The 24711-nt window shown below is 44.6% G+C and overlaps 2 protein-coding genes across 3 annotated transcripts in view; one reads left to right on the top strand and one right to left on the bottom strand.

The window, feature by feature from the left end:
* Positions 1-586: 586 nt before the first annotated feature.
* Positions 587-18356, top strand: KIF3A (kinesin family member 3A). Of its 2 annotated transcripts, XM_019473815.1 has the most exons (18): positions 587-863; positions 2205-2349; positions 2592-2676; positions 3118-3223; positions 3995-4134; positions 5179-5376; positions 5773-5947; positions 7280-7381; positions 8984-9052; positions 10961-10969; positions 12605-12761; positions 13646-13826; positions 14132-14242; positions 15030-15155; positions 16293-16346; positions 16492-16560; positions 16771-16895; positions 17425-18294. In XM_019473815.1, the coding sequence occupies exons 1-18, from the start codon at positions 686-688 to the stop codon at positions 17471-17473; spliced, it is 2079 nt and encodes a 692-aa protein (XP_019329360.1). In that variant the 5' UTR covers positions 587-685; the 3' UTR covers positions 17474-18294. The 2 variants fall into 2 exon arrangements, with proteins under 2 accessions (XP_019329360.1, XP_019329361.1); XM_019473816.1 differs by lacking the exon at positions 8984-9052 and having other exon boundaries at positions 17425-18356.
* A 4261-nt stretch (positions 18357-22617) lies between these two features.
* IL4 (interleukin 4) overlaps positions 22618-24711 on the bottom strand; it is a 2334-nt gene continuing 240 nt past the window's right edge. Inside the window, exons 2-4 of the mRNA XM_009286084.1 lie at positions 24560-24607; positions 22952-23083; positions 22618-22710 (exon numbers count right to left, since the gene is read on the bottom strand). Coding sequence (XP_009284359.1) covers positions 22618-22710; positions 22952-23083; positions 24560-24607 — 273 coding nt within the window. The remainder of the gene's footprint in view (positions 22711-22951; positions 23084-24559; positions 24608-24711) is intronic.

Genomic DNA, 24711 nt, shown 5'->3' with positions numbered 1-24711 from the left:
AAGAAAAGGTTTGTGAGGCTTTATAACGCAGCATTTGAATTTCCTAAATGATTAAAATTCAGCAAGTACACTGAAGCTTGTAACTTAAATTAATTCCCTTCAGCCAGTGCTCTCTGGTATCTGCTTATGTCATCTGTCAGGTTTGAGACTTGTGTGCTCCAGTGAGAGAGCACAGTCAGTGTTAATGTAAAAGAACGGCACGGCTGCACCTACTTCCAGCAAACCGCTTGCAGATTGTTTGCAAGCGTGAGAGTGTTTCTTGAACCGCTTGCAGATTGTTTGCAAGCGTGAGATTGTTTCTTGAAGAAATTAATAGATATTAAATGTGAAATTCCCAAGTTTTACTCAATCAGTTTCCACGTTAGCAAACAGAAGAAGATTGCGTTGACTGAATAAGTGTACTTTATTCTCTCAGCTTTAATTATAAACCAGTTCTGGTTTTAAGACCACGAGTTCATGATCCTATGGACATGTATGCATCTACTTGAGTTGATTCAACAGCATTTGTGCTTAAACACACAGGTATGTTAATAGTAGTGTTACAGCCTGTGTATTATTTTTGCTTTTTTAATAATTATAGATCAACAAGCCTGAGAAGCTGGACAAGCCAGAGAGCTGTGATAATGTCAAGGTTGTTGTTCGATGCCGGCCTCTTAACGAACGAGAGAAAGCTACGGGCTACAAAATGGCAGTCAACGTAGATGAAATGAGAGGAACTATAACTGTTCATAAAACAGACTCATCCAATGAGCCTCCCAAGACATTTACGTTTGACACAGTGTTTGGACCAGAGAGTAAACAGCTGGATGTCTATAATTTAACTGCAAGACCTATTATTGACTCTGTCCTAGAAGGATACAATGGTGAGTCCCTTGTTGTTTTAAGTCAAGGATCCCATCTCCTGTTTTTTGCTGTTGCTGCTGATCTTATTTAAGGGAGTTTCACCTTCTGAGGGCTATAGCCCTGTATTGGTTCTGTTGTGGCCTCTAACTTAAAATAGCCTGAAGGTACTTGCTGTTCCGAGTACTCAGTGGTTGTACTTACTATGATGGTTAACAGTGGGAGATCAGTCATGAACAAGACTCAGCCGAGGTCAGTTAGCTGTATGTTTTTATTCTGTATCTTCTGTTTGCAAAAGATATACACTTTATCTCATTATCAGAATTCTCAGCGGCTCTTCACTATACATTTTCAGTAACCAGGCAGCTGCCACGGTCCTGCAGTAACTAGGTATGCATACCAGACTTGTGCATATAACTGCTGCATTTTCTCCTCTAAACTTTGCTGTTTTAAACTAAGATGACTAGTTAAACACATCTGCCCTACCCCACAGATAATCTTTTGCTTCCTACAGCTGGGAAGAGTATGACCATGATTTGTGTGTGTGTCTGTTATGCATGTAAATGTATTATGTAAAGGAAAGCAGGTGCTAGTAAGGAAGCAAATTGCTGCTTTCCATAACAGTATGCTATAAACAACAGTTTTTAAAGGTTTGTAAAATGCCTAATAAGCTCTTGTGCTAACACACCCAGGTTTCAGCTGATTAAAATTCAGCTTTTCTGAACTGTAATGTCAATGGCTTGACAATCAAAATGTGAGTTTTCAGCAGTGCTAGGCTAAACTTCAGAATCAGTATATTTCTGGAATACCAGACTCTGGGATCTCAGTAAAGCTTCTGGATGTCTTCCTGTGCAGGCTGATTATCTAGTCCAAATTGTAGCTGCTTCTGCAGGTTCAGAACTGGGCTTGTGCTTTGGCCTCTGTTGTAGAAGCCTCACACTGTTTCTGCTGTGGCGTAGAGCACTAGCAATAGTTGGTTTTGCAGTTGTTTTATAATGATCTTCCTCTAATTGACCATGTTATTAATGGGGCTTGCCTTAATTATTTGTGTGTGAGACCTCAGTGTACCAGCGCTCCATATTTTAATCACTCTGCACAGTTAAAACAAGCTGACTTTTTCTTAGATATCTTGCGGGCTGGATTAAAAAAAAAAAACAAAAAACAAAACAGTGGCTCAGCCCTGCTTGCTGTGGTTGTCCAGCATTTCTGTTGCTCCTAGCCTTGTACAGTATCTACTGGAATGGGTGGCAAATTTCAACTCCATAAAAATAGAGGTGTTTAGTGCCATCGGGCTAAGAAGGGATGAAGTAAAACTGCAGTTAGCAACCTCTTAGAGTTTGTTCATATATATTCTTATCATTCAGGTACTATTTTTGCATATGGACAGACTGGAACAGGCAAAACTTTCACCATGGAAGGGGTCCGAGCAGTTCCTGAGCTTAGAGGCATCATTCCCAATTCCTTTGCCCATATATTTGGTCACATTGCCAAGGCGGAGGGGGATACAAGGTAAACAGCTTCTCTTCTCTGCTTCTCTTCTGTGTATCCATCTGTGGTAGGAGCCTGACCTTGACAATGGCAACTGAAATGGTACCTCTGGCCCTAGCTGAAAGACTTCTACTTAGGCGGTTCTTGAGGGGGTAGCAGGATTGTGTTGGTACATCACGGCATTTTCTTTGTACTCTCTGATTGTGTTTGTTGGACTTCAACGAATGTCTTGCTAAGAAAGCTCCCCAACTGTTTGTCTTCAGGTTTTTAGTTCGTGTGTCTTACCTGGAAATTTACAATGAAGAAGTGCGGGACCTGCTAGGAAAAGACCAGACGCAGAGATTAGAGGTGAGCCTGCTGTTCTGAATGTGATGTTTGCTTTGAATCGGTGAGCAATATTATATTTTAAAGACCAGAGAAGCACTTGAAGGGAAGTGGGAGGTTGGGCTCCTCAGCACATGTACCGTTTCCTTTCAGATACAGTAGCTGGATACCACTACTGACTCCTCTAATCTTTTCCACTTGGTCAGCTGCATAGTGAGAAACTGGCTGTTCCATCTGAGTGAGTTTTGTGCCTGCAGATCTACCCCAAAGGCCCCTCAGCAGTCTTTCTAGGAACTGCAGCCCGAGATTTGAAGTCACTATTTGCCACCAGGGGAAACCAGTGGAATACTGTCCTGCAGGAGTCTTTGTTCCTTAGCTGCTCTGATTGAGTGTTGGAGTGAACGACTGAAATTGGCTATTGGGGAATCTCCTAAGGATGCTCAGTCTAAACTGTTTCTCTCTTAGGTTAAGGAGAGACCTGATGTGGGAGTCTATATCAAAGACCTTTCAGCTTATGTCGTAAACAATGCAGATGATATGGACAGAATCATGACTCTGGGCCACAAGAACCGTACGTAGCCTTGCTGTGGGCAGGTTTATAGCTCAGACAGAGCAAAGGTCTGGTTATGAGACCACAGTAAGAGATCTTAGTCCTAATGCTGGAAAGATTGTTCAGCTGAGCAGAGCAAAAAGGGTATCTCCTCCCAAACCCCTTTTGTGCAGGGACAGGTAAAGAAGGCTGTGCCTCCCACATCGGCCAGTGGGGGAAACGGTGAAGGGGAGGATGCAGTGAGGGCAGTCAGCGTTGTCAGAACTACTGGTGTGTGTCTTGGTTCCTCTCCCTCTTCGGTTCTGATCAGGATGAACAACTAGCCCTGTGTTGTGAGCGGGAAGTGGTTTATGTTTTCTGGAAGACTTCTTAGTTTAGGTCATAAGAGGATCTGAGCTTAAGTTCTGACTACTGTTGCTCCTGGCATGGATTGCTATGTTATTTCTCAAAATACAGCTGTTTTCAGGGATCAGCTGTGAATGCCTTAGGCTACTGATCTTTGTAGCCTTAAAGAAACAAATGAGAACTACTGCTGCTCTTGGGATGGGAGTCTGTGGTTGGCTTAGAGCTACAGCAGGCTGTAACACTTCTGCTAGCCCAGGTTGGAGATGTGCTGCAACTTCAGTGCCCAAGAATACAGTTTACTGCTGAGTCTGAACATCCCTCTTCCATCTTCTGAAAAACAGGGTTGGGTAAAGAGGCGGGGATAAGTCTCCTCTGAGAGCAGGAAGAGTGTTAGAGGAGCATGTGATTCCTTCTGAAGATGACATTGCTTTTTCTCTCTACTAAAAGGTTCTGTTGGTGCCACAAACATGAATGAGCACAGCTCTCGTTCACACGCCATCTTCACTATCACTATTGAGTGCAGTGAGAAGGGGGTTGATGGAAACATGCACGTGCGCATGGGCAAACTGCATCTCGTCGATCTTGCTGTAAGTAGGACCAGCCGGGTCTGCCATAACACATGGTGGGCATCGCTGCTCGTGTATGCACTGTTGAAGGCACAGTAAAGGGCATGTCCCCTGTTTCACAGCTAAAGCCCAGACTTCTGTTTGACATTTGACTTCTGTGAAGTATTCACTTGAGGCCTTAAATCAGAGGTGTACCAGGAAGAGCCTTCTGTGTAGCTAAAGCCTCTCCCAGTAAAAGGGCTCTCTTGCTTCTATAATTATGAAACGGATAAACCACATTGAAAAGAGCTCTCTGGACAGCAGAACTGGGTCTTTACAAGAGTTTGGTTTTTCAGAGGGTTGTGACCATGCAGTTCATCACTTGCAGGTTCTCTCCCTCTGTCACTCACTTTGAACCAGTGTAATTGTACATTGAAAAGAGCTCTCTGGACAGCAGAACTGGGTCTTTACAAGAGTTTGGTTTTTCAGAGGGTTGTGACCATGCAGTTCATCACTTGCAGGTTCTCTCCGTCACTCACTTTGAACCAATGTAATTGTGCTGGTAAAATGCGTCTTTAGCCCAAACTTTACACTGGAGTATCTTTCCTTGGAGAAGATGCAGGAAAGGGGAGACTAAAGGCATTCAATGTCCGCATGTTAACTTTATTTATGTGATGTACGTTCAGGTTCTATGAAACTTAAAATAATTGCGGTGTTGCTTTTCTCCTTTGATCTGCTGATAGGAAAGGCTGGAGATAGTGCTTAGCAGCTCCAGCTGAGGCACCTCATAACTGCTGACTTGCTCCTCATAAAATTTTTGTTTGTGGGGACAAAATCTCTGTTTTCCTGGCTGCATTACTTTGAGCAAACCAGAATTTGCTGGCCTTGAAAGCTTTAGTTAAGACCTGTTTGACTTGTCTCTTTAACAATGTCTGAGGCACTTAGCCAGATTCTTTAATAATGGATGAGGTGGTTAGTGACACGGCTGCTAGCAAGACTTCGGGTGTAGTTGATCCTATTCGGAGGAAGGAGATGTATTAGAGGATCTGTTGTAACTCGTGCTTCTGCTTCCCATTCCCTTTCCAGGGTTCTGAAAGACAGGCAAAAACTGGAGCCACGGGGCAGCGACTAAAGGAAGCTACAAAGATCAACCTCTCTCTTTCCACGCTGGGGAACGTTATCTCTGCGCTGGTGGATGGCAAGAGCACCCATGTGCCCTACCGTAACTCCAAACTTACACGTCTCCTTCAGGATTCCCTGGGGGGCAACTCCAAAACCATGATGGTAAGCTGAGATGCCCTTTCCAGTGCCAGCGATCGAGCTGCATTTTTACAGGGATAGCATAGTGACTTTGGCATGAGAACAGCCTGGCATTTACCTCTTTATTTCAGAGCTGTTTGCAGCTTAGAGAACCTCTTATGTGCATCTTTGTCTGTCTTTTTTCTCTTTGCCCCTGTACAGATGAGGTTCTAAACATAGTGCAGATGTACACACGTGCATAAGATCAAATAGAAGCTGTGCTTGGGTAGCCAAAAGCAGCTTTGGTGTAGAAGCAGCAGGAAAGCTTGGGAAAGAGTAGCAGTGTGAGATTGGCAGAGCTGGGGATGGGTCCCTGTGAAATTACTTGTTCTGGGCTCTGGCACTCTGTCCTCCAGTAACTCGGTCTTCCATGTGTCACAGTGTGCAAACATTGGTCCAGCAGACTACAACTACGATGAGACTATCAGCACTCTCAGGTATGCAAACCGGGCCAAGAACATAAAGAACAAGGCCAGGATTAATGAAGATCCCAAAGATGCTTTGCTCCGCCAGTTTCAAAAAGAAATTGAAGAGCTTAAGAAAAAACTGGAAGAAGGTGAGATTTTCCTTCTGCCTAGCGTTTCTCTCTATGCCAATGCTCATTCTGTTTGAGCGTGAACATTCTTCACTGTTTGACGATGTGTCACACGAGTTTAGTAGCTGGTCAGTGCCCTGGTTTTGTTTGCCCTGCTCGGTTCTGGGAGAGGTGTCTCAAGGGCAGCAGGGTGCTGGCGGGGGCCCGGCAGGGGCCCGGCTTTGCCCACTAGGTGGCACTTGGCACTAGGATAAGTGGTGGCTTCTGGGCTGAGTTAAGTGTGCCCGGGCTCGCCTGGTGAGCAGCAGGGCTCTGAGCACCGCTGGACACAGTGTAGGGAATTAAAATGTACCATGACAAAAGGTCAAATGTTTTCCCTGTTTGAGGAGGAGGGATGCGTTATTTGGGAGAAAAATGAACCAAATTTGTGGAGCTAGGACTGGGGCTGACTTTCAAACAATGCATAGAGAAACAAGAAGCTTCTTTAAGCCCTGTAACTTCATGGCCTTGTGACACTATTAGTCCATCAATGTCGAAAGACCTTGCCAGAGGGATGCTCACTAAACAGTGACTTTGGCACAACATCTCTCTCTGGAGAGATGCTCACAGCATGGAACAGCTGTAGCAGTAACTCCAACATGGCTTGCCTTTTGGAGTCTGCCTCGTTCAGGAGAAGCAGGAAATGGTCAGTAACGCTTTCTTCAAGGGTTGGGAGCTGGGTGTAGCTGTTTCATCCCTGGTGGGCTGAGGGTGGCTTCTTAAATTTTAGACTCTAAGCTACGGAACAAACAGCCTTATGTTTGCTAACATTACTAGGAGGCCAGGATGTTAAATGTTGGATTCTATTCAGTTTGGTTTCCAAACACAGCCTGAAACATCTGAGCATTGTGTCTGCAATGGCAACAATGAGAAACACTTGTGAAACTGGCCATTTTCTCAATTAACAGCCATCTAGCTTCATGTATACAGGTGTCTGATTAAGTAGTAAGTCTGTGTGAACTTTGTTCATTTGGCTGTTTTCTCCTCCATCTGAGATGGAAGAGAAGGTATGGGGAGATCCTGCTAGGAAAATTTTGTAGCTTAATGCTTCAGCAGTGCAAGGATACTTTCATTCCCATGAAAAGCACCCACTTGAGCTTTAACATATACACACTGACTTCACAGCATCAAATTGCTTATTTTCCTTAAGTTTCCTGAGCCATGGCAAGCTGTCTCTGCTCAACAGCTAATGACTTCTGCAGGTGCTCATAAGCTGATGTAGAACACTGCTGGGTTTGGACAAATGCTGCTGTCACAGTAACAAGCTGATATGAGGTGAAGGAAAGTGCATCAAAAAGCACTCTTCTGTTCTAGGGGAAGAGATATCTGGTTCCGAGACCAGTGATTCTGAAGAGGAGGATGAAGATGACGATGGGGAGATTGGAGAGGATGGGGAGAAGCGGAAGAAACGGCGGGGTAAGGCAGTAGAGACTCCTGTCAGTGCCACCAATCTCCTCTTAACCAGCAGCTGGTGTCAGAAACTATAGCCAGAGCCAGGCGGGGAAAAGTAGAGTTGTAGAGCTGCCCTACTGCCGCTGCAATTATCATGCCTCTCCTAGAAACGAAGCTATTTGGTGCCGTCTCCGTAGATGGACAGCTCTGAACCTGTGTAGTATCTGCTTCCACTTGGGTAGTTGTGCTTGTGGTAACACCCTCTTTTGTGGTGGCTCTCTGGTTGCCGCAAGGTGGCTGTGTATGGCTTGTGACTGGTGTTGTGGAACTTCCCCTGCTCACAGAGGTGGGAGGAAGAAGACACCAGCGATCAATGGTAGGCAGATGCGGGTTTTTATAACCATGGGAATGGTTGGAGGGGGATTTTGGCTGTGGTTTAGGCAAAGGATTCATCTGTCTTATGGATGTTCAGTAACTGACTCTTCTGGTGTCCTATTTTATGTTGATAGAGGAAAAAGTTGACCTTTGGGTGTCTTTGTGCAAGCTGAAAAGCTGAATGGGAGCTGCACATCCCTTGCTTGGGAGCACTCTGGAAATCTCATGGTGAAGTTTGCTTTGTGTTAAACTACACCACTGTTAAACTACTGTGTAACACCTAAACCCCAAGGGATGTTGCTGAACCTAGAACTGCAGGTCATTGTGTACTATGGGATGCTGTGGCTTCCAGGGAGCTTGCTATCCCCCTAAACCTCTCTGATGTTTCTTCATGGGGAGTAGGGAAGTCAAGCTCAACTTCCAGCTTCTCTAGTAAACTAATTTTGACATTCAAACTGCCTTCCTGTCCTGAAGCTCCCATATCTGTTAAAAAAATTCCTGTTAAAGCATTCCTGGTTTAGATGCACTCTCTTCATTTTGGTATCTGTCCAAGTAGAGTTGTAAATGACCTTTGTCGTGCCTTTGGTAGTTGTAACAACTTCATCTTTCACCTTTGGTAATTTCTAGAAGCAAAAAGATTGACCACTGTCTCCATCAAGAACCAAGTCCTGCCCAAATCTCCTCCCAAGAGGAGACCACCTTCAAAATGCTGCTTGAAAGGAGTAGAGAGCAAATAACTGTGACTTACTCAACTTCCAAACAAGCTACTCTAAGTTCCCTAAGTAAGGGTGCTGCTCAGCAGGAGTACGCATAGTAACTGTCCCCGTGTAAGCTGATTCTGCCTTCCAGAGGGAAAAGTGCACGTTGCCGTGTACATAAGACTGGAAGGGACTCCTGGTCACTGAATCCTCTGCTACTGCAGATATCCACAGCCTTCTCCACTATGATCTGGTTTTCTGTGCTGTTGTTGCTTGAAATGGAAAGCTGCCTTGGCATGTTGTTTTAAGCTGTAGGCTGGTTAAGATGGGTTTTAACTGAAGTGTCTTTCTGAGCATGCTATTTTGTGCTGGGAAATGGTGGCTTTGCAAGCTGAGTCTGGGAGGGATCCTAGCAAATGCTTCCTGATGGGAACTTGTGCCTTTTTGAACCAGGTTGCTGGCCCTTCTGGGTTTCTTTCCTTTAGAACTAACTTCCCATCTGCATGTTTCTTCCTCTCTGGGTTTTTCTGTGGGACGCATTTCTGTTTTCCAGGCAGTAGCAGCAGTAGTTCAGACTCCACATGCTCTGTCATAGAGAAACCTCTGGATAAGTCCTTCACTAGTGAGTGGGAGCTCTTAAGTCCTTTAAGCTTTGGCCTTCCCATAATCTGCACACTCCATTTTGCAATGCTGCACTCTTCCCCGCTGTGTCCGTTGGAAAGATAAACCTGAACTTTTAACTCTGCTAAAGCATGCCTTTCCTTTGCTGCTTCCATGCTTGAAACAGTTGTTTAATGTGCGCATTGTTAGCCAGATATGTGAGAGAATAGGAAGCAATTTAGTATGCTCCTTGAGCAAGATTTAAAGATAATTGATAAATAATAGGTTAAAAAAGTTTGCAACTCCTGTGTTAAGCGCTCCCTCAAATATCAGGAAAAAAGTCTGAGCTAACTTTTTAATGGGAGTTGCTACAATATGAGTTCATAAAAAGGACAGCTAGACAGGTGAAATGGATTGTGCTATATTATATTGGACTCTGCCTTCTCAAAATTAGTTTTGCAGAAAATGAATGGAGCAGTCACCAATCTAAACATGAGGTTTATACTTGCAAAGAAAACGTGGTAATGCTTGGTTGATTGGCTTTATTTTGGCAGATACTTAAAAAAAATCCTCGGTGGTGGTTGGGGTTTAACTGCCCCATGACATTAAGTTCTTGACCACTGTGGGACTTAGTTCAGAGGGGCAAGGGATCTAGATTTTGGTCTAGCAGTGAGGGAAGTCTGGTCTGCTCCTGGTCAGAGAGAGGGCTCTGTGCCTTTAAAAACCCTACAATCAATTAGTGATGACTGCAGAAATAAATCACACCTCGGGACTTGGCTTGTAGGGACTTCACCCACTGTTGTGGTTATTCTGAATAGATGCAGTCCACTTTCCTCCCTGAGTGGAGAGAGTCTGGAAAGTGTTGCTATATATTTCAGTCACATTTATACTAGTTATGTTAGTGGAAAGCATCAGCTCAGAGAAAGTGTGGTAGTAGGTTAAGAAGGATCACAACCTAGGGGAGACCTTTAGTGGGTCATATGATGGTAGGCTTGGAATCTGCTTGCTTCAAACTTGCTCTTTCAAAGCTTGCTTGAAACCTGAGTATTTTATTTGGACGAGGACAGTTAATAGCAAACTGCTGATGTGGCAGTGGGTGGATGAGTCCATCTCCTGCAAGTTTGGAGACAGCTCTGTTGTGGAAGTTGCACTGGGCTTTTGGTGATTAGGATAAGTGTGGCTATATGTGGTTTGGGATATTAACTGTCCTCAAGCGTGACCCTTTTGCATGTGGTGTCTTTCATTATCCCTTTCCTGTCCTGCCTTTTTCGCTGCACTTGCTTGAATAACTGAAACTGGCTATATACCTCTATGGAAGCATCAGTTACTGCAAATTAACCTACTAATACCCTGTGTAATTAAATGGAGAAACCTTGTGCTGAGACTCCCTATGTGCAACTGTCATGTATCTTGCAAAGAATTGGCTTGGAAACTCGGTTAAAACTTAGAACAAGTCTTCTGTATGCTAATATTTTACAGGTAATATGACAGAATTGGCTATCTTGAGCAGGGGGGGAAAGCATTAAGTCTCTTATCGAAGAAGAAATCTACCCTCTTTAACTGTTTCTTAGGGCATGATCTTTGCGGCAGGCTCATAATGTCACATTTAGATTCTGCATTGCATTGAATGGGCAGAAGAATGCAAGAGTGAGCTGAAGATTATCGTGGATATGCAAAGCACTCTGAAGTACAGAAACTCTCTGCTTTAGCATAAAATCACGATGCATTAATGTTTGCTCTAATGGAGGTTTTTTTAGTGATGATTATCCTGTGTTTTCTACTCTAGAAACATGCATATAAAATTAATGCTTGTTCTGATGCTGGTGATCTTTGTCCAAAATGATCAAAGCAATAATATATTTTCTTTCCTCCTCTCTTTATGCATATGCTGCCTCTCTGCGACTTGCTTTCTACTTCCTCTTAATGCAAGATCAAGCAGGTTGGTGTAATTGATTTCCTCCTCCTTATAATAGAATTGCAGAGCTTGTGAAAGGGTTTTACAACTTGGTTTAGTTCACCTTTTTCTCCTAAACTGAGAATATATAGGGATGTGTACTAACAGTAAGAAGCCTTTATCTGGCTATCTCTTTTTATATGATGATCTATGTATAGCACTTTCAGAAAGATTCTTACTCAGACTAATTAGTGAGACACTTTTTCACCACAGATCCAGAAATAAGTGCTTATTATCTGATTCCTAAGTTTAGCAGATGGAAACTAAGATATGTTTGCTGTAGTGCTGAAGTCCTTACCTTGCCACAAAACTAACTGTATTCTCTTGTGTGCATGAACAAACATGCATACAGATATGTGTGTATGTGCATGCACGTTTACAAATACAGTGCATTTTCTGTCTGCTAGTGGTCATATATGTATATAAATAAAGCTGAATGCCACGAAGACTGGAGGGAAGAGAAGCCTTTTATTGAACAACATTCTTGAGCATGTTCTGACCGTATGCATTATGTCACTGAAAAACAGTGCCTTGACAGTCGATGGCTTTTTAGTTTCCAGGCATCTGGATTCTATGGGGGTCTTCTATATCTCGAAGAGGAAAACAAAAAATGAAGGATTTGCTTGTAGTGAATAAAGGGAGATTTAGGACTTGTGGGAGACTTGTGGACTTGAGGAAATGCACACAGGCTGGACTTGAGGAAATGCACACAGGCTGGGTTCTCTCTCAGTCCAAATAACGCCCCCCAGGATCTCTGTTCACCTGCCTTAGGCACTCTTGGGATTACAATGAAAGTTGACGGAAGACTTGCGGAGTGACTTCCAAGAGCAGCAGCCTCACACTTTGTTTCAAAATCACAGGTGTTTGGGTCCAGCCCTTGAGGCCAATAGGTTCAATGAGTTGCTGTGGCCACTTCCTTTGTAACCCTCTATGAAATGTACCTGGTTTGCTGTAATAGTAGTTACTGTAAAGACACAATTGATAAGTCGCAGCAAACCTCAGTACTTTCAAAGCTGTGGGTAGTCACTGTTGCATAGATGGAATACCATGAAAAAGTTTCTTTAATTGTCTGTTTTTTTCATAGGGCTGTTCTGAATTTCTCTAGTCTCTGTATTTTCATAGTAGTGCATTCTTAAAATATCTGTGTGCTGACTTTGCAATAGGTGACCCCGTAAGGAGGACAATGAACGAGGGGTGTGATGGGGATGCTAATCTGAAATTTGAGTATGTAACTCTTGGTAGCTTAGCTCTTGTAGCTGTAGGTCAAGACCAAGGCAGTCTTCTGTTTTCCTTTATTTGGCCTAATCTACAGAGTTAGAACATCTGAGTTTCCAGCTCAGACTTCTCTTTAGGCAGTGTTCCTTCTCCAAGTGTTCTTCGTGTGTTTTCTATTTTGGGGGCATTATGTTATAGTGTTAGTTATATAGTGTTCCTTCTCTGTAGGAACTGGTCAATGTTAAAATGGGATTTGAAAGACTGAGTTGTGCCCAGCTTGGAGCTGACATCTAATAAATTTATTCTTAAATGCAAGTATTGAATCTGAACTTGGAAAAAATGCTGTGATACAGAGGCTGTCTTATTTTTCTGTGAACTAACTTGTTTTCCCTATCTCTTCCAAAGGCAAAAAGAAGGTTTCCCCTGATAAGATGGTAGAGATGCAGGCAAAGATTGAAGAGGAGAGAAAAGCTCTTGAAACTAAGCTTGATATGGAAGAAGAAGAAAGAAATAAAGCCAGAGCTGAACTGGAGAAGAGAGAAAAAGACTTGCTTAAAGCTCAGTGAGTACCCTGCTCTGAGCAGTTTGTGTGGTCGTGTGGGTTTTTCCTTCCTTAATCTACAACTCAGTTATGGATATCTGGAGATACATGATAAGGTGCCTGTCAAACTTTGTATAAACTGAACATCAGCTCTTGCTATTATCAAAGTGAATGAGGAGTTTACTCTGCTTTCAGAGTTTAGAGCAGATGGAAAAGACAAATTTTATCCTTTTGCCACTTCTTTCTTCTCTTAACTTTATCTAGTTGTGCAAGATAGCCTAGAAACATAAATGAATCCTCCAAACCCTGGAGACCTGTGAAGAGCAGCAATACTGCTGTACTGCTTGGTCAGTGAGCAAATAGCTGTGTAGCAAGCCAGGTTTCCTGCAGCACACTGTCACGAGCATGTCATTTTGGGTGTAGGGGTTCTCAGCTCTGGAGCTGAGAAGCTGCTGAGATTGCACTGTCCCATGCAGATAGGACAGTCCTGCTGTCAGAGGCTGCTCCAACAGCAGCCAGCATTCCTGGTTTGCATCTTGATCTCTGTTCGCTTGCTTCCATTTCTGCAGCTGCCTCTGGGCATCACTGTGCTGGCAGGGCCCTCGGGGAAGGGGTGCCTCGGGTAGCCTGGTAATATCGCTGGTGCCTTGCAGCCCCTCATAGAGGAGACTTGCAGCAGGAGAGACTTCTGTGCTGACCTGGCTTTGCTTGCGAGGAAGTGATGGGAGCTGGAGCTCGGGGAACTCCCTGCATTCACTTGCACTGCCTCACCCCCACTTAAACCCTTGGCAGCAAGACAAGTTTTTCCAGCCCCGTGAATGCTGTCTGGGCTGTAAAACTGAGCTGGACCTGCTGCCTTGTGAGCACTGTAGGATAGGAAGTTTTTCACTTACCTGTCTCTCTAGACAAGAACACCAGTCCCTGTTGGAGAAACTGTCTGCATTGGAGAAGAAGGTGATTGTGGGAGGAGTGGACTTGCTGGCAAAAGCAGAGGAGCAAGAGAAGCTTCTAGAAGAATCGAATATGGAACTGGAAGAACGAAGGAAGAGAGCAGAACAGCTTCGCAAGGAGCTTGAGGAGAAGGAGGTGGGGTTATATGCTGTAGCTGTCTGAAAACAGCAATGGCAGGATACAGTGTTGTGTGCCTTGGCATTGCTTACGTGGATGAGATGTGCTCTACTCTGAAAGCACAGCAGAAGCTAACCACTTCGGAGGCCACGCGTTGGCAGTGCCATGGCTGTGGGTCTGAACCAGCCTGGCTAAGCCAGGTCTCCGTGCCCTTGGCAAATGCTTTGTTTTGTTCAAGTAGTTTCTCCTTTTGTTCATACTATTGCAGAGAGTTTCTTTGATTATGTTAATGTGTGGATGTCTGTGCTAAATGTTGCACACAGCAAGAACGCTTGGACATCGAGGAGAAGTACACCAGCCTCCAGGAAGAAGCACAGGGGAAAACCAAAAAGCTGAAGAAAGTTTGGACCATGCTTATGGCTGCAAAATCGGAGGTTAGTGTCTGAAGTCCTCAGCCTATGATGATGTGAGAGACTATAGCTGGGAAGGGTAAAGCCATCAGCTTACCCTTGTAACACTGGAAAAAGTGCCATATGTTTAGAAATGACTTTTTGTGCTGTCCATTTGGTTCACATAACTCAAAAAGATAACTAAGTCTGGTGTCAGAGCTGCACAGGGGCATGTTGTAGAGTTTTTCCCCAAGCCAGGCTGAGGGGGTATGTGTGAGACCCTGAGATATTCAGAACTTCAAGGAGAAACACTGGTTATTTCTGAAAGAAAAAAGTTGTTTGCTGGCAGCCCGATCTCCTGCTTTGCAGCAGCCCAAATGCTCCTCTGCTCTTAGCTGTCTGTCCTTTCTGCCTGTTGCCCTTGTTCTCTCTTCCTCAGTCACTGGATCAATGTGTCCTTTGGCTGGTGTCTAGAGTTCCTGTTTCATGAAAAGTGCATTTTGTCTTAGGGATCGGAGATTTTCCTTGAAATCTTGCCAGGGATATAACTTGTCTGCACACTCTTCATCTGCTCTTAGCTGGTGCAGAGCCTGGATTGGCAGAAGGCCAGTTTCGTTTTTATGAAACTGAGAACTTAATGCTATTTTCAGCCATCTCTGAGCTGAAAGGTTTCAGATGGTTTATTCTTCAGAGATAAATATTCTAGTACTTATAATCAGAGTTTGCTTTTGTTTCCCAAAAACCTTGTGTAGGCAGAAGACTGTTCTCTTTTAGGCTGTTAGCATGTCTTAAGCTAGCTCTGATGCCTCTCAAATGCCTGGTTTGTCTTCAGATGGCAGATCTGCAGCAAGAGCATCAGAGAGAGATTGAAGGATTACTAGAGAATATTCGGCAGCTGAGCAGGGAACTTCGTCTTCAGATGCTTATCATAGACAACTTCATTCCTCAGGACTACCAGGTAAAGATAAAGAACCGAAGCCTGTGGCGTAGGATTGTGCTATGCACGCTGAGCCCTCTAGCTTTTATTCTGTCCAACAAATGGAATGAGTTGGCTTCTCTTCTCTTCATGAGGTATTCACAGTGAACTCATTGACACTTGTCTGTTAAGTTGTAGCACAAATGAGTTGGTGTGTATTGCTGTGAGCCTTTGTTTGCTGTGGCTCAGCCGAGCAGGTGCAACTTGGTTGCGTTCATGTGTTTGTGCCATTATCTGGATTGTTAGAACCAGGTGATGTTAAAGTAGGAAAAGATGCTTTTGTCAAGTGACTCTTGTAACCTGGTGGACTTCTGCTTGAAGTTCAATTGGAAGGAGATCAGAGTTAGTGGGTGCATTTAGCTCTAAAAGCAGCACAACAATGTGAATAACGAATGCAGAATGGCTTTGTTGTATTTCTCAGGGGTTTTGATAACTTTGGCTACAATTCCATGGTTATGGAATTTGTTTTAGGGAAGCAGTGTGTGATGTGGTGGGGGTTGTAAGCAGAGTGATATATTAATCTCAGTTCTCTTGCAGCATGTTTTCCTAATGGCTTAAAAAAAAAATCACATTCACCATGTATTTAACTGGTATATTCACCGTGTGCCCATGCTCTGGGTCTGTTCTCTTTTTTCCACTGTGCTTGAAGTTGTGCTTGCTGATGTCTGATACCAATAGAACGTAGTAAGACTGAACTTGGAACTCTTCACTTCTTGTTTTCTTTGTGTCCCTAACGTTCAGAAAATTCATGATAAGCTTAAATATGATGCATGCTATTTAATAGAAAATATAAAAGCTATTTCCCTTAATATTTCATTTTTTTCCATATTACAATTTGTTTATTGCTATCCTGATGGCATTGGCATAATGGGAAACCCATGCTTTAGTGGGAACTGCAATGCATTCAATTTGGGAGTGGTATTTTTCTCTTCTGTAGTCTTCAGAGTGTGAATAGGGGCTTTTGAACGTAGTATGGCTGTCCTGATGAAAACAACTTGGAACGGTCAAGACTGTTCTTAAGCAGCTTGTCCAGGCCTTTAGGGATGTATGTTCTGGAAAATGCATCTGGAGTGTAGATTGTGCAAGTCTGTAACAACTACTGTTCTAATTTCTTTCTAGGAAATGATTGAAAACTACGTTCACTGGAATGAAGACATTGGAGAATGGCAGCTGGTAAGCCAGCCGACTGGCTCACGTACGAGCTAATGTTAGCACGAGCTTCCGAGGAGTTTAGTTGAAATATCAAGTAAACCGATAAAGCTGTAGTCAGTTTTACTGTGCACAGTAGACTTTACTAACAGAGCTTTCTTTCTTTAAGAAATGTGTTGCATATACAGGAAACAATATGAGGAAACAGACGCCTGTCCTGGATAAAAAAGAAAAAGATGTGAGTGACTCTTTATAAGCATGTACTGAATTGCATAGGTGTAAGTTCTGCTGCCTGTACCTACCACTGCATATTTACAGGGAGACTGTCCAATTTAAATTTTCTTTTCTTTTGAAGAGAAGTCTTTCTAGTGTTACAAAAGCACCATTGATCAATGTATAAAATGATTCTGATGGTTTTTGTTTTGTGGGTTTTTTTGGGTTTTTTTAGCCCTTTGAAGTGGACCTTTCCCATGTTTACTTAGCTTACACTGAAGAAAGCTTGAGGCAATCTCTGATGAAGCTGGAGAGGCCGAGGACTTCAAAAGGAAGATCCAGGCCCAAGACGGGTAGAAGGTGAAGAACTTTGGAGTATCTATATGTAATGGGGGATTTACCTAGGGGAAGGTTTAAGTTTGTGCATGCAAACTTACCATAAGTCTTCAAACACTTGCTTAATGAGAAGACAAAATGCTAAAGTTTTGCACGGTATAAAGTTTACTGGTGCCAAGTGTGACAGAACCAAGCTGAAATCTCTTTACTGCAGGAAAATCTTGTCCAGAAAGACTTGTCTGGGGATTTTTCTGATGCCCTTTCACTGCATTTCCCTCTTCCAGCTTCTTGCTTTATTTTACTGTGTCCTGTGGTTCAGTTTGACACATTGACAGTGCATATACTGTTATTACTGGAAAGTAACGTGCTGTTGGGGGAGATTTCAGCATGGGTTTTCTCGGTTATTTTTGTTTGGTTGGTTTTGACAAATGCTTGTGGAAGAGTAACATTGTGTAGTTTTGACTTGAAATGTGGCTGGTCCCTGTCTTTCCTAGACAGCATAATGATGTGTGTATGGTGTTATTTTTCCCTTTCCTTTCTGCTCTCCAAACAGAAAACGTTCAGCAAAGCCAGGAGCCGTCATTGACTCTCTGCTGCAGTAGGTGTGACCTGTTCAGAATTGCTGTAAAAAAATCAGTGAGTGTATAAGATTTGGTCAGAATATGGAATTCAAGAGATGGCACAGTTTGACATGGCTATAAAATCCATGCCTTGCTGGTATGGAGCTTTATTTTAAAAAAAATGTATTTTTCCTTAGTTGCCTGTATTGTATGTTATATTAACATAATATTAAACTGGTATATATGATGGTTGTGAAATTCCATGTGTTAAACGTGTTGTGCAGGGAAACTTGTTGGTAATCCTTGTTGAAATGTATAGAAAATAAGGGTTCTAGATAATGTGCTTAAGTGCTAGACATGTTAGCTCAACACGGTTGATGAAATCCTAAAATTTAAGGCTGGTAAATCTGATTTATGCCCTGCTTTGCACATAACTGGCAGCTTTCACTATTGTCCTCTGTTGCACTGATCTGTGTTTTGAATGTGGTTGCTGCAAACCTTTGAATTAAGAGCATCAAACCCTTTTATTTAAATATTCCTCAATGTGGCTATTAACCTGATCGTATTGTGTATCAAATACACAGTCCTCTTCCCTTCACTTGCTGTCTTGCTGTACAAAGAAAGTAGCTGGGTAGGGGAAACATGAACTACAAAGTCTGAGACTTCTGGGAAAGAAGTCACAGAAGCAACAGAAAACAAATGTGTCTAAGTAGTGCTTTTATTTTTGTCTATTTGTGTGTGATCTGCTGGCACTGTGGAGAGTGAGGCCTTTGATGCAAAGGCGAAGGAGCTTTTTTTCCCCTCCTTTTAAGGCTGTGTTGCAGCATTGCTTTGACTGCTTTTTATGCTCCTGAGGTGGAATTTTTTAAATGTATGTAAATTGTTTTGTAATCTGAACAGCGGAGATTATTGAAGGGGAATGCTTAGCCTTGGGACTGTGAGCATTACGGCTCCATTTTCTCATCCCTGGATACAAGGGCACTGGACCAGTGCTCTAAACTGAGGGTGAATTTGACTCTCCTATATTAAAACAGACATGAATTTCCCAATTTTCCCAGAACAGTAACATCCCCTGAAATAGCTGATGCTGTTTGTGTTCCTGTGTAGATTGTATCATCTTGGGTTTCTGGCTATGCTCTAAGAGGAAAAAAAATTCTGGTCTCTGATAACCATTTATTTGTGGTGGCTGCTCTTTTTCTTTGATATTTATGCTGCTAATAGACACATATCACTTTAATACATTGCTTTTGTGTCACAGAGAAAATGCATCTCCTCTGGATTGTGTGTGCTTTGTAACTCATGCTGGAGCACATCAGTTGCAGGCATCTCAACAGTTCCCGTGCCAGGGCGGTGGTAATTAGCTGTAACTTCCATGTAACCTTAGTGTTACCCAGAGGATTAAAAAGCTGTGATTACTCATAGGAGAAATGGAGTCCTTAAGCGTGACAGAAAGAACAAGATAGCTCCTTAGGTGTCCTGAGTTCTTGCTAGTAGCCACGTTTGCAATAACCAGAATGTTCCTGTGAAGTACTTAGAGTAGTTAAAAGTTGATATCCCTTTCTTACTGTCGTGATGCTTAACTGGATGTACCTTGTGACTCTGTAACAGGATCTGTAATAGTTAAAGCTGGTCTTGTAAGGGCATGTTTTGCTCTGGAGATATATTCAGTGCTATTCTAAATGAGTTGTAAGCTTTTCCCTGTTCTTTTTAATGTGTTTTTCAGGATCATGACCTAAGAGAAGAGCATACTGCCCCCGGTTTTGGGGGGGAGGGAGTGTCACCTAGGTTCGTCACCTGGCTTTGTCACTTAAGTTCATACAAGATACAAATCCAAACACTGGCATTTGTTTTCTCTAGCCTAGCATTTAGAGGTAAATACTCAGAACTCTTGTCTGATCTAAGCTGTAGCTGGTTTTGCCCTTGAAGAGCTGGCCTTACTTTGAATGTGCTTGGATAGCGTTGGGTTATCTCGTGTTACACACTCCTCATCAAACAAGACAGACTGAAAATGGCTTAAATGCTCTTTTGTCTTAGGCCTTATGTCAGTTCTCAGTCTCCAAGCAGATAGCTGCATAATTTTGGCCTGTACTAGTTCTCAGAACCGGGGATAACACTGTGTTTCCCTTTGTTACGTCTTGTGCTAAGATTTGTTGAGTGGTCTGTTTTTAAGGGAGTTTCTCCTGAACTGCGCTTTCAAAAAGACCATTGAAAATTCTTTTACCTGACAGACATCAGTGGCTTAAAGATACTACTGTGAACCATGACACTGCATTTAAAATATTTAAAACTTAACTATAAAGGCATATGCTTTGTGATTTAATTAATGTTACAGTCCTGCTGCTGGAAACAATAGTATTCTACATATTTAAGTGAGCCTTGGGGTGGAGAAAACACTTAAATAATTGCTTGCACACCTTTGTAATTGGCAGATTGGAGAAACGGGTTGTAACCTGTTACAGGGGCTGGGGGAACAAATTATCTGTTCCTACAAGAGGACTTTGTTTTAAGTGGAACACTATCATGGTCATGATGTTCTATCAGCTTGGCTTACCTTTTAACTGGTGTGTTTTGTTGAAGTTCTGGGAACTTTCTTTTAAAACCAGGGAGTCTGGCGTGTAGGTTTACCATGTGGGCCCTCTCTAGCCCTGGACAACCTGTGAATGTTTCATGGGTCCACAACATGTTTTAATGAGGAAGGGGTTTGGTTTGTGTGGGTTTAAGAGCTTAATACAGCCATTCTCATCCCAGGTCAGGATGTGCTCTATAGTATTTATCAAAAATCATATTACCGTAATATATATATTGTGCGTGCTCATCTTTGCATCTTGCTGCCAGAAGAGTCCCCTCACTCCAGAACATAGACCTTAACATTGAGGGTTTTGATGCTTTATGTTGTTTAATGTTGTGTAAATGAATTATTTCATATTTAACTTGTTCCTGATCCTTTCTTTAAGAGGAGGGGAAAATGGTCCTTAGTGCCTTTCACTGACTTACGCTGTCTGCACATGTCCAGCTTTCACCTTTCTCAACAGTTCTGCTTAGCCAGTCCTGTATAGTCTGATTGTATAATTTGTCTTCCTATTTATTGGTTTTCTAACTCTGTTTATTTCTGATTTATTCTTTGTTTTATGATTAAACTTTATTCATTACACTGTATATATCAGTATTGTGTCCCTGGAGCATGTTCATACCATGAAATAAAATTCTTGATTCCTAGTTCCACCTCTGTGCATGTTTTTCAAATAACTTAACATACAGCATCTTTCTAACTCAGTTGAGTCAGAAGATATGTCAGGAAGGGTAGCTAAAATAGGCTGTATAGCTCTGTGATACACAGTGCTTACTGGAGAAGTTAGAGAAGTGACTGGGGTGTGTGGGGACCCTCATTGCCAAGCCCCAGGGCGGTGGGCGACAAGCTCCTGCGGAAGAGGTAGGCAGGGCAGAAGAGGAGGATACTTTGCAAGACTCCGGGGAAGATCAGTGGGATGAGGCCGGTATGCAGATCACGGGATGTGCCCCAACGAGCTGAGGAGCCCCTTGTTCAAGCCCGTCCTCCGCTGGGGTTGTCCTGAGCTGCCCTGGGGGAAGAGGAGAGCCCAGCTGAGCCAGGGCACTGCAAGAGCAGCTGCTTGTCCACTGAAATAGTCGGTGCCGTGTGTGTTCTGCCTCTTCTTGCCTGTGTGCACTGCATAGGTGGTACAGCTGGTGGGGAGAAGGCTTTTCACCCTGTTCTGGCTGTAAGTGTCGTTGTGCTTCATGGCAAGCTTGTCACACCCTGTATTTGTGCAGATGGTGTGAGTTTACCTGCAGTAATTGGAAATGTTCAGCTCTGTTTCCTTTGCTGCATAAACTGTATTGGTCTGCAGTGCATTTCTTCTTCTGGAAGACATTTCAGCCTGCTCATGCAGTAGGTAACAGGTTTTTTGTGGTCTGCTAACTTTGCAGCTCCCCTGAGTACTGTGACTCAGTTGATGCGTGAACCAAACCCTGCACGGTCCTGGGACTTTCCAAAGTGCTCTCCCACGCTGTGCCAAAGTTGCAAAATGGTAGACACCTAAATACCTGCAAGACTCCAGTCCCCTGTTGCTGGAAAGGCTTTAAGCACTGCCCAGGTCTGCTGCAGGCTGGAGTCATCCCTTCCACAGTGAGGTTTTGCTCCCTGTTGCTATTTCTGTCGCTGCTGTTGCTGCTGGAGCCTCTTTACTCCTGGGCCACGAAGGGCTATGCCATATATAAATGGCATATATAAAAATACATGGTTATAATAGGCTGTAAGTAGACTAAGGTGAGGGGAGAACTAAGGGCCTGCTTCGCTATGGACCTGGCATCTCTCTTTGCAGCTCTAGCACACACTTCTGAGTTCACAGCTTTCAGAAGCAGGCCCTGTTTGTGGCCTGTCTTCTCCAATGTGGCTTCCCTTGGGCTTTTTCCTCTGCTTAGACCCGCTTTCCTTGTGTTAGTACAAACCTTAACTCCATAGCAGGACAAGGTCTTTGTTTTGGTGACTCTAGCCAGCACCACCCTTGTGCCAGTGGATTCTGGACTCTGTTCACTGTAGCCCCATGTATTTCTTGCAACTTACATGGCAAAGTAACAAAAATGACTTCTGACTTCACGGTTTTTAAACCCCCTTATTTCTAAAGCCCCCGTTCCATCTAGGAACCTCTTGCTGCTCAGCTCTCTGGAGTCAGCGCTGCCCCTCTGTGCCCTGGTTTCCAACCCAGTCACAAACTTGCCCCTTTCCAACAACGTGGGTAGAAAATACCCATCCGTTCTTCCCTGCTCTGCAGTTTCCCTCTGCTGCCATCAGCCTGGTCCCCATTGCTTCTGGACTGGCCTTGGTGCTCTGTCCCAGCCGTGGCCTCCTCTTGGGCCCTTCGGCATTTCTGCTGGGGGTGGTGGGAGAGGGCTGAGCGGGTCTCTCCAGGAGCTGTGGGCTCCTCGGCTCTTAGGTGCTGCCAGCCGGGTCCTGCAGCCCAGTGCCTCATGCTCCAGCTGGCACCTTCGAGCTCTCAAACGTGCTCCTGTGCTCTCCAGTTTCTGGCCAAGAAACATCTTATGCAATGCCAGAAAATTTAGTCCAAAAATACATTTATTTAAAGAATTATTATAAATAATCTTTGAAAAATACAGTGTCATTATAGTTTAAAAACAAGCAGAAACAAACTGTTCTTTCACTTCAAACTCTAGTCTTTTACTAATCGTTGGAGGACTCTGCGTAAGTTCACTAGGAAATCATTCAGTGAAGTAGTGTTGCCTGCTGCCACGGGACATGGTGCCTGTAATAGGAAAAAATGGCCATTAGGATGCTTGCAGGGGGAGGGATCTGGTTCTCCAGCCTGGTCTCGGCTGCTAATGGTGGTGCAGGAGAGGACTGGGCGACAGCGAAAATGGTGACCGAGAGAGAAGCTGGACGTGCAGAAAGCTTGAGGGCTCAGGGCTGTACGGCCCTGGCGCGGTCGGTGCCGCAGGGGCCGCGGGCTGTGAGCGGTGGGCAGCGAGGGGAGAGCCTTGCCTCACCTTGTGGACTGTGCTTTTCCTTCGGACGAGACTGAGCAAGTTGAGGTAAACGCCCTCCAGGTGCCTGTGGCAGCTCCGGCCCTCCCAAGCGACTGTGGTGGCTTTGCATAAGATCTCCATATAATTTTCTTTCTGGAAGAAGACGCACGTGGCTTTTTTAGAAACCCTTTTGTACAGTCACGGCTTCATTAGCAGCAGATTAAAACAGGGCAAACAATAAATTTCTGTTCTAAATGGCAGGTGCAAAGTACATGTCAAAGCCTCCCCTGGAGCTTCCCAGACGCGTGTGTGCACACACGGGCCTGTTCCCGTCCCCGGCGAGGAGGGTGCTGTCAGCCGCTGGCGAGAAGTCGTGGCGGAGTTTGACGCAGCAGTGAGCACCCGCATGCTTAGAGCATCGTGCTCCCGGCGCGGGCGCGAACGTGGGACCTGTGGGTGGGACCCTGTGCTCGGGGAGCTGCTCCCTGTGGGGTCCCGCGGGAATGAAGCTGGTTTGGGTGGGCAGAGGCTCTATGGGAAGAGGTTGTCGCTGTCAGGTGCTTTGAGTAGATAAAGCCCTGTAGCAGCGACACGTGGAAGATGAGGAGCTGGTAAGTGAAGTGCTGGCAGTAACAAGAAAACTATTCAATTGTCTTCCCTGGGGGACATTCCTGATGCTGCCTCGCTGCAGCAGCACGGGCAGGTTGCCGAGAGCTCTGCCCGCGCCGAGTTCCTCAGCTTTCACCCAAATGGCACCACCAAATAAGCAACCGGCCCGTCCCTGTGATGGGCACGGCCAGATCTGCGGACATTAGGTCGTGAGGCATCCCAGGCATCTCTTCTCGCTCCCGGGGCCGGTCCCTGTGGCAGGAGGGAAGCGGGGACCCCCCTGACGGGGTGCTCAGCTCCAGCCCCCCGAGGGAGGCTGCTGCATCCCTTGGCTGCCGCCCGCCCGTGCAGTGCAAGGTGAGGGCATTGGCTTTCTGTGAAAACAGGAACTCTGGTGCCGGGGAGCTTGGCTTAGGCAGCAATTTTTCAGAGCAGATACAGGCTTTATTATCTGCTATTAAATCTTCTGCTAGCTGAAGAGCCTTCCCCCAGATCAGAGGCTAAAGAGGGATAGTATGTCTAACCAGAGCTCGAGATGCTGTGCGATAGGCGCGTGTGGGTGTCTGTGAGATGGTGACACACCGCTCCAAGACAAAGGAAGAAGTTCCTCTCTTCCTTTCTGAAAAGCTCGAAAAACCCTGTATGCTGCTAAAACACATGCTGCCCATTCCTGCCTGCCCCTCTGGCCTCCCTCTCGCCTCCGGGGTGGCTGGGAGCAGCCGATGCTGCTTTGGCTGGAGGTGGAGATGTGTGCGGGAAGGTGAGGCCACCTGTGCTGGGCACCGGGAGCGGCGAGGACCAGCCTGGCAGCCCAGCATCACCGCTCGGGGCTTGTGATGGGCTCCTTGCTTCCGTGCAGTGCCGCGCCGGGACGGGCAGGACTCCCAGGGCTTCACGTCTGCTTCTGTCTTTTTCCTGGCGGCCCCTTGCTCTCCGCCGGCCCCCGGCAGCCTCTCCCAGTACCCATTGTGGCCGTATGATTGTTTTCGAACAAGGACGAGTTAGTTTTTTCTCTCTTACCTTATCGCCTGCAAAAATACTTGTCACGTTCATCTTGTCACAGGAAACCTTTATCAAGACACAAAGGAGAGGAGCAATCAGGCTAGAGAAACTGCTAACGCGGATCCATCCTGACATGTGCACCCACAGACACACACACACACCCCCCCCAT

Source organism: Aptenodytes forsteri, unplaced genomic scaffold (genome assembly GCF_000699145.1).
Source record: "Aptenodytes forsteri isolate BGI_AS27 unplaced genomic scaffold, ASM69914v1 Scaffold54, whole genome shotgun sequence".
In the NCBI taxonomy this organism is placed as follows: Eukaryota; Metazoa; Chordata; class Aves; order Sphenisciformes; family Spheniscidae; genus Aptenodytes; species Aptenodytes forsteri.
The sequence above is the reverse complement of the archived record's forward strand: the minus strand, read 5'-3'. Positions and strand labels throughout refer to the sequence as shown.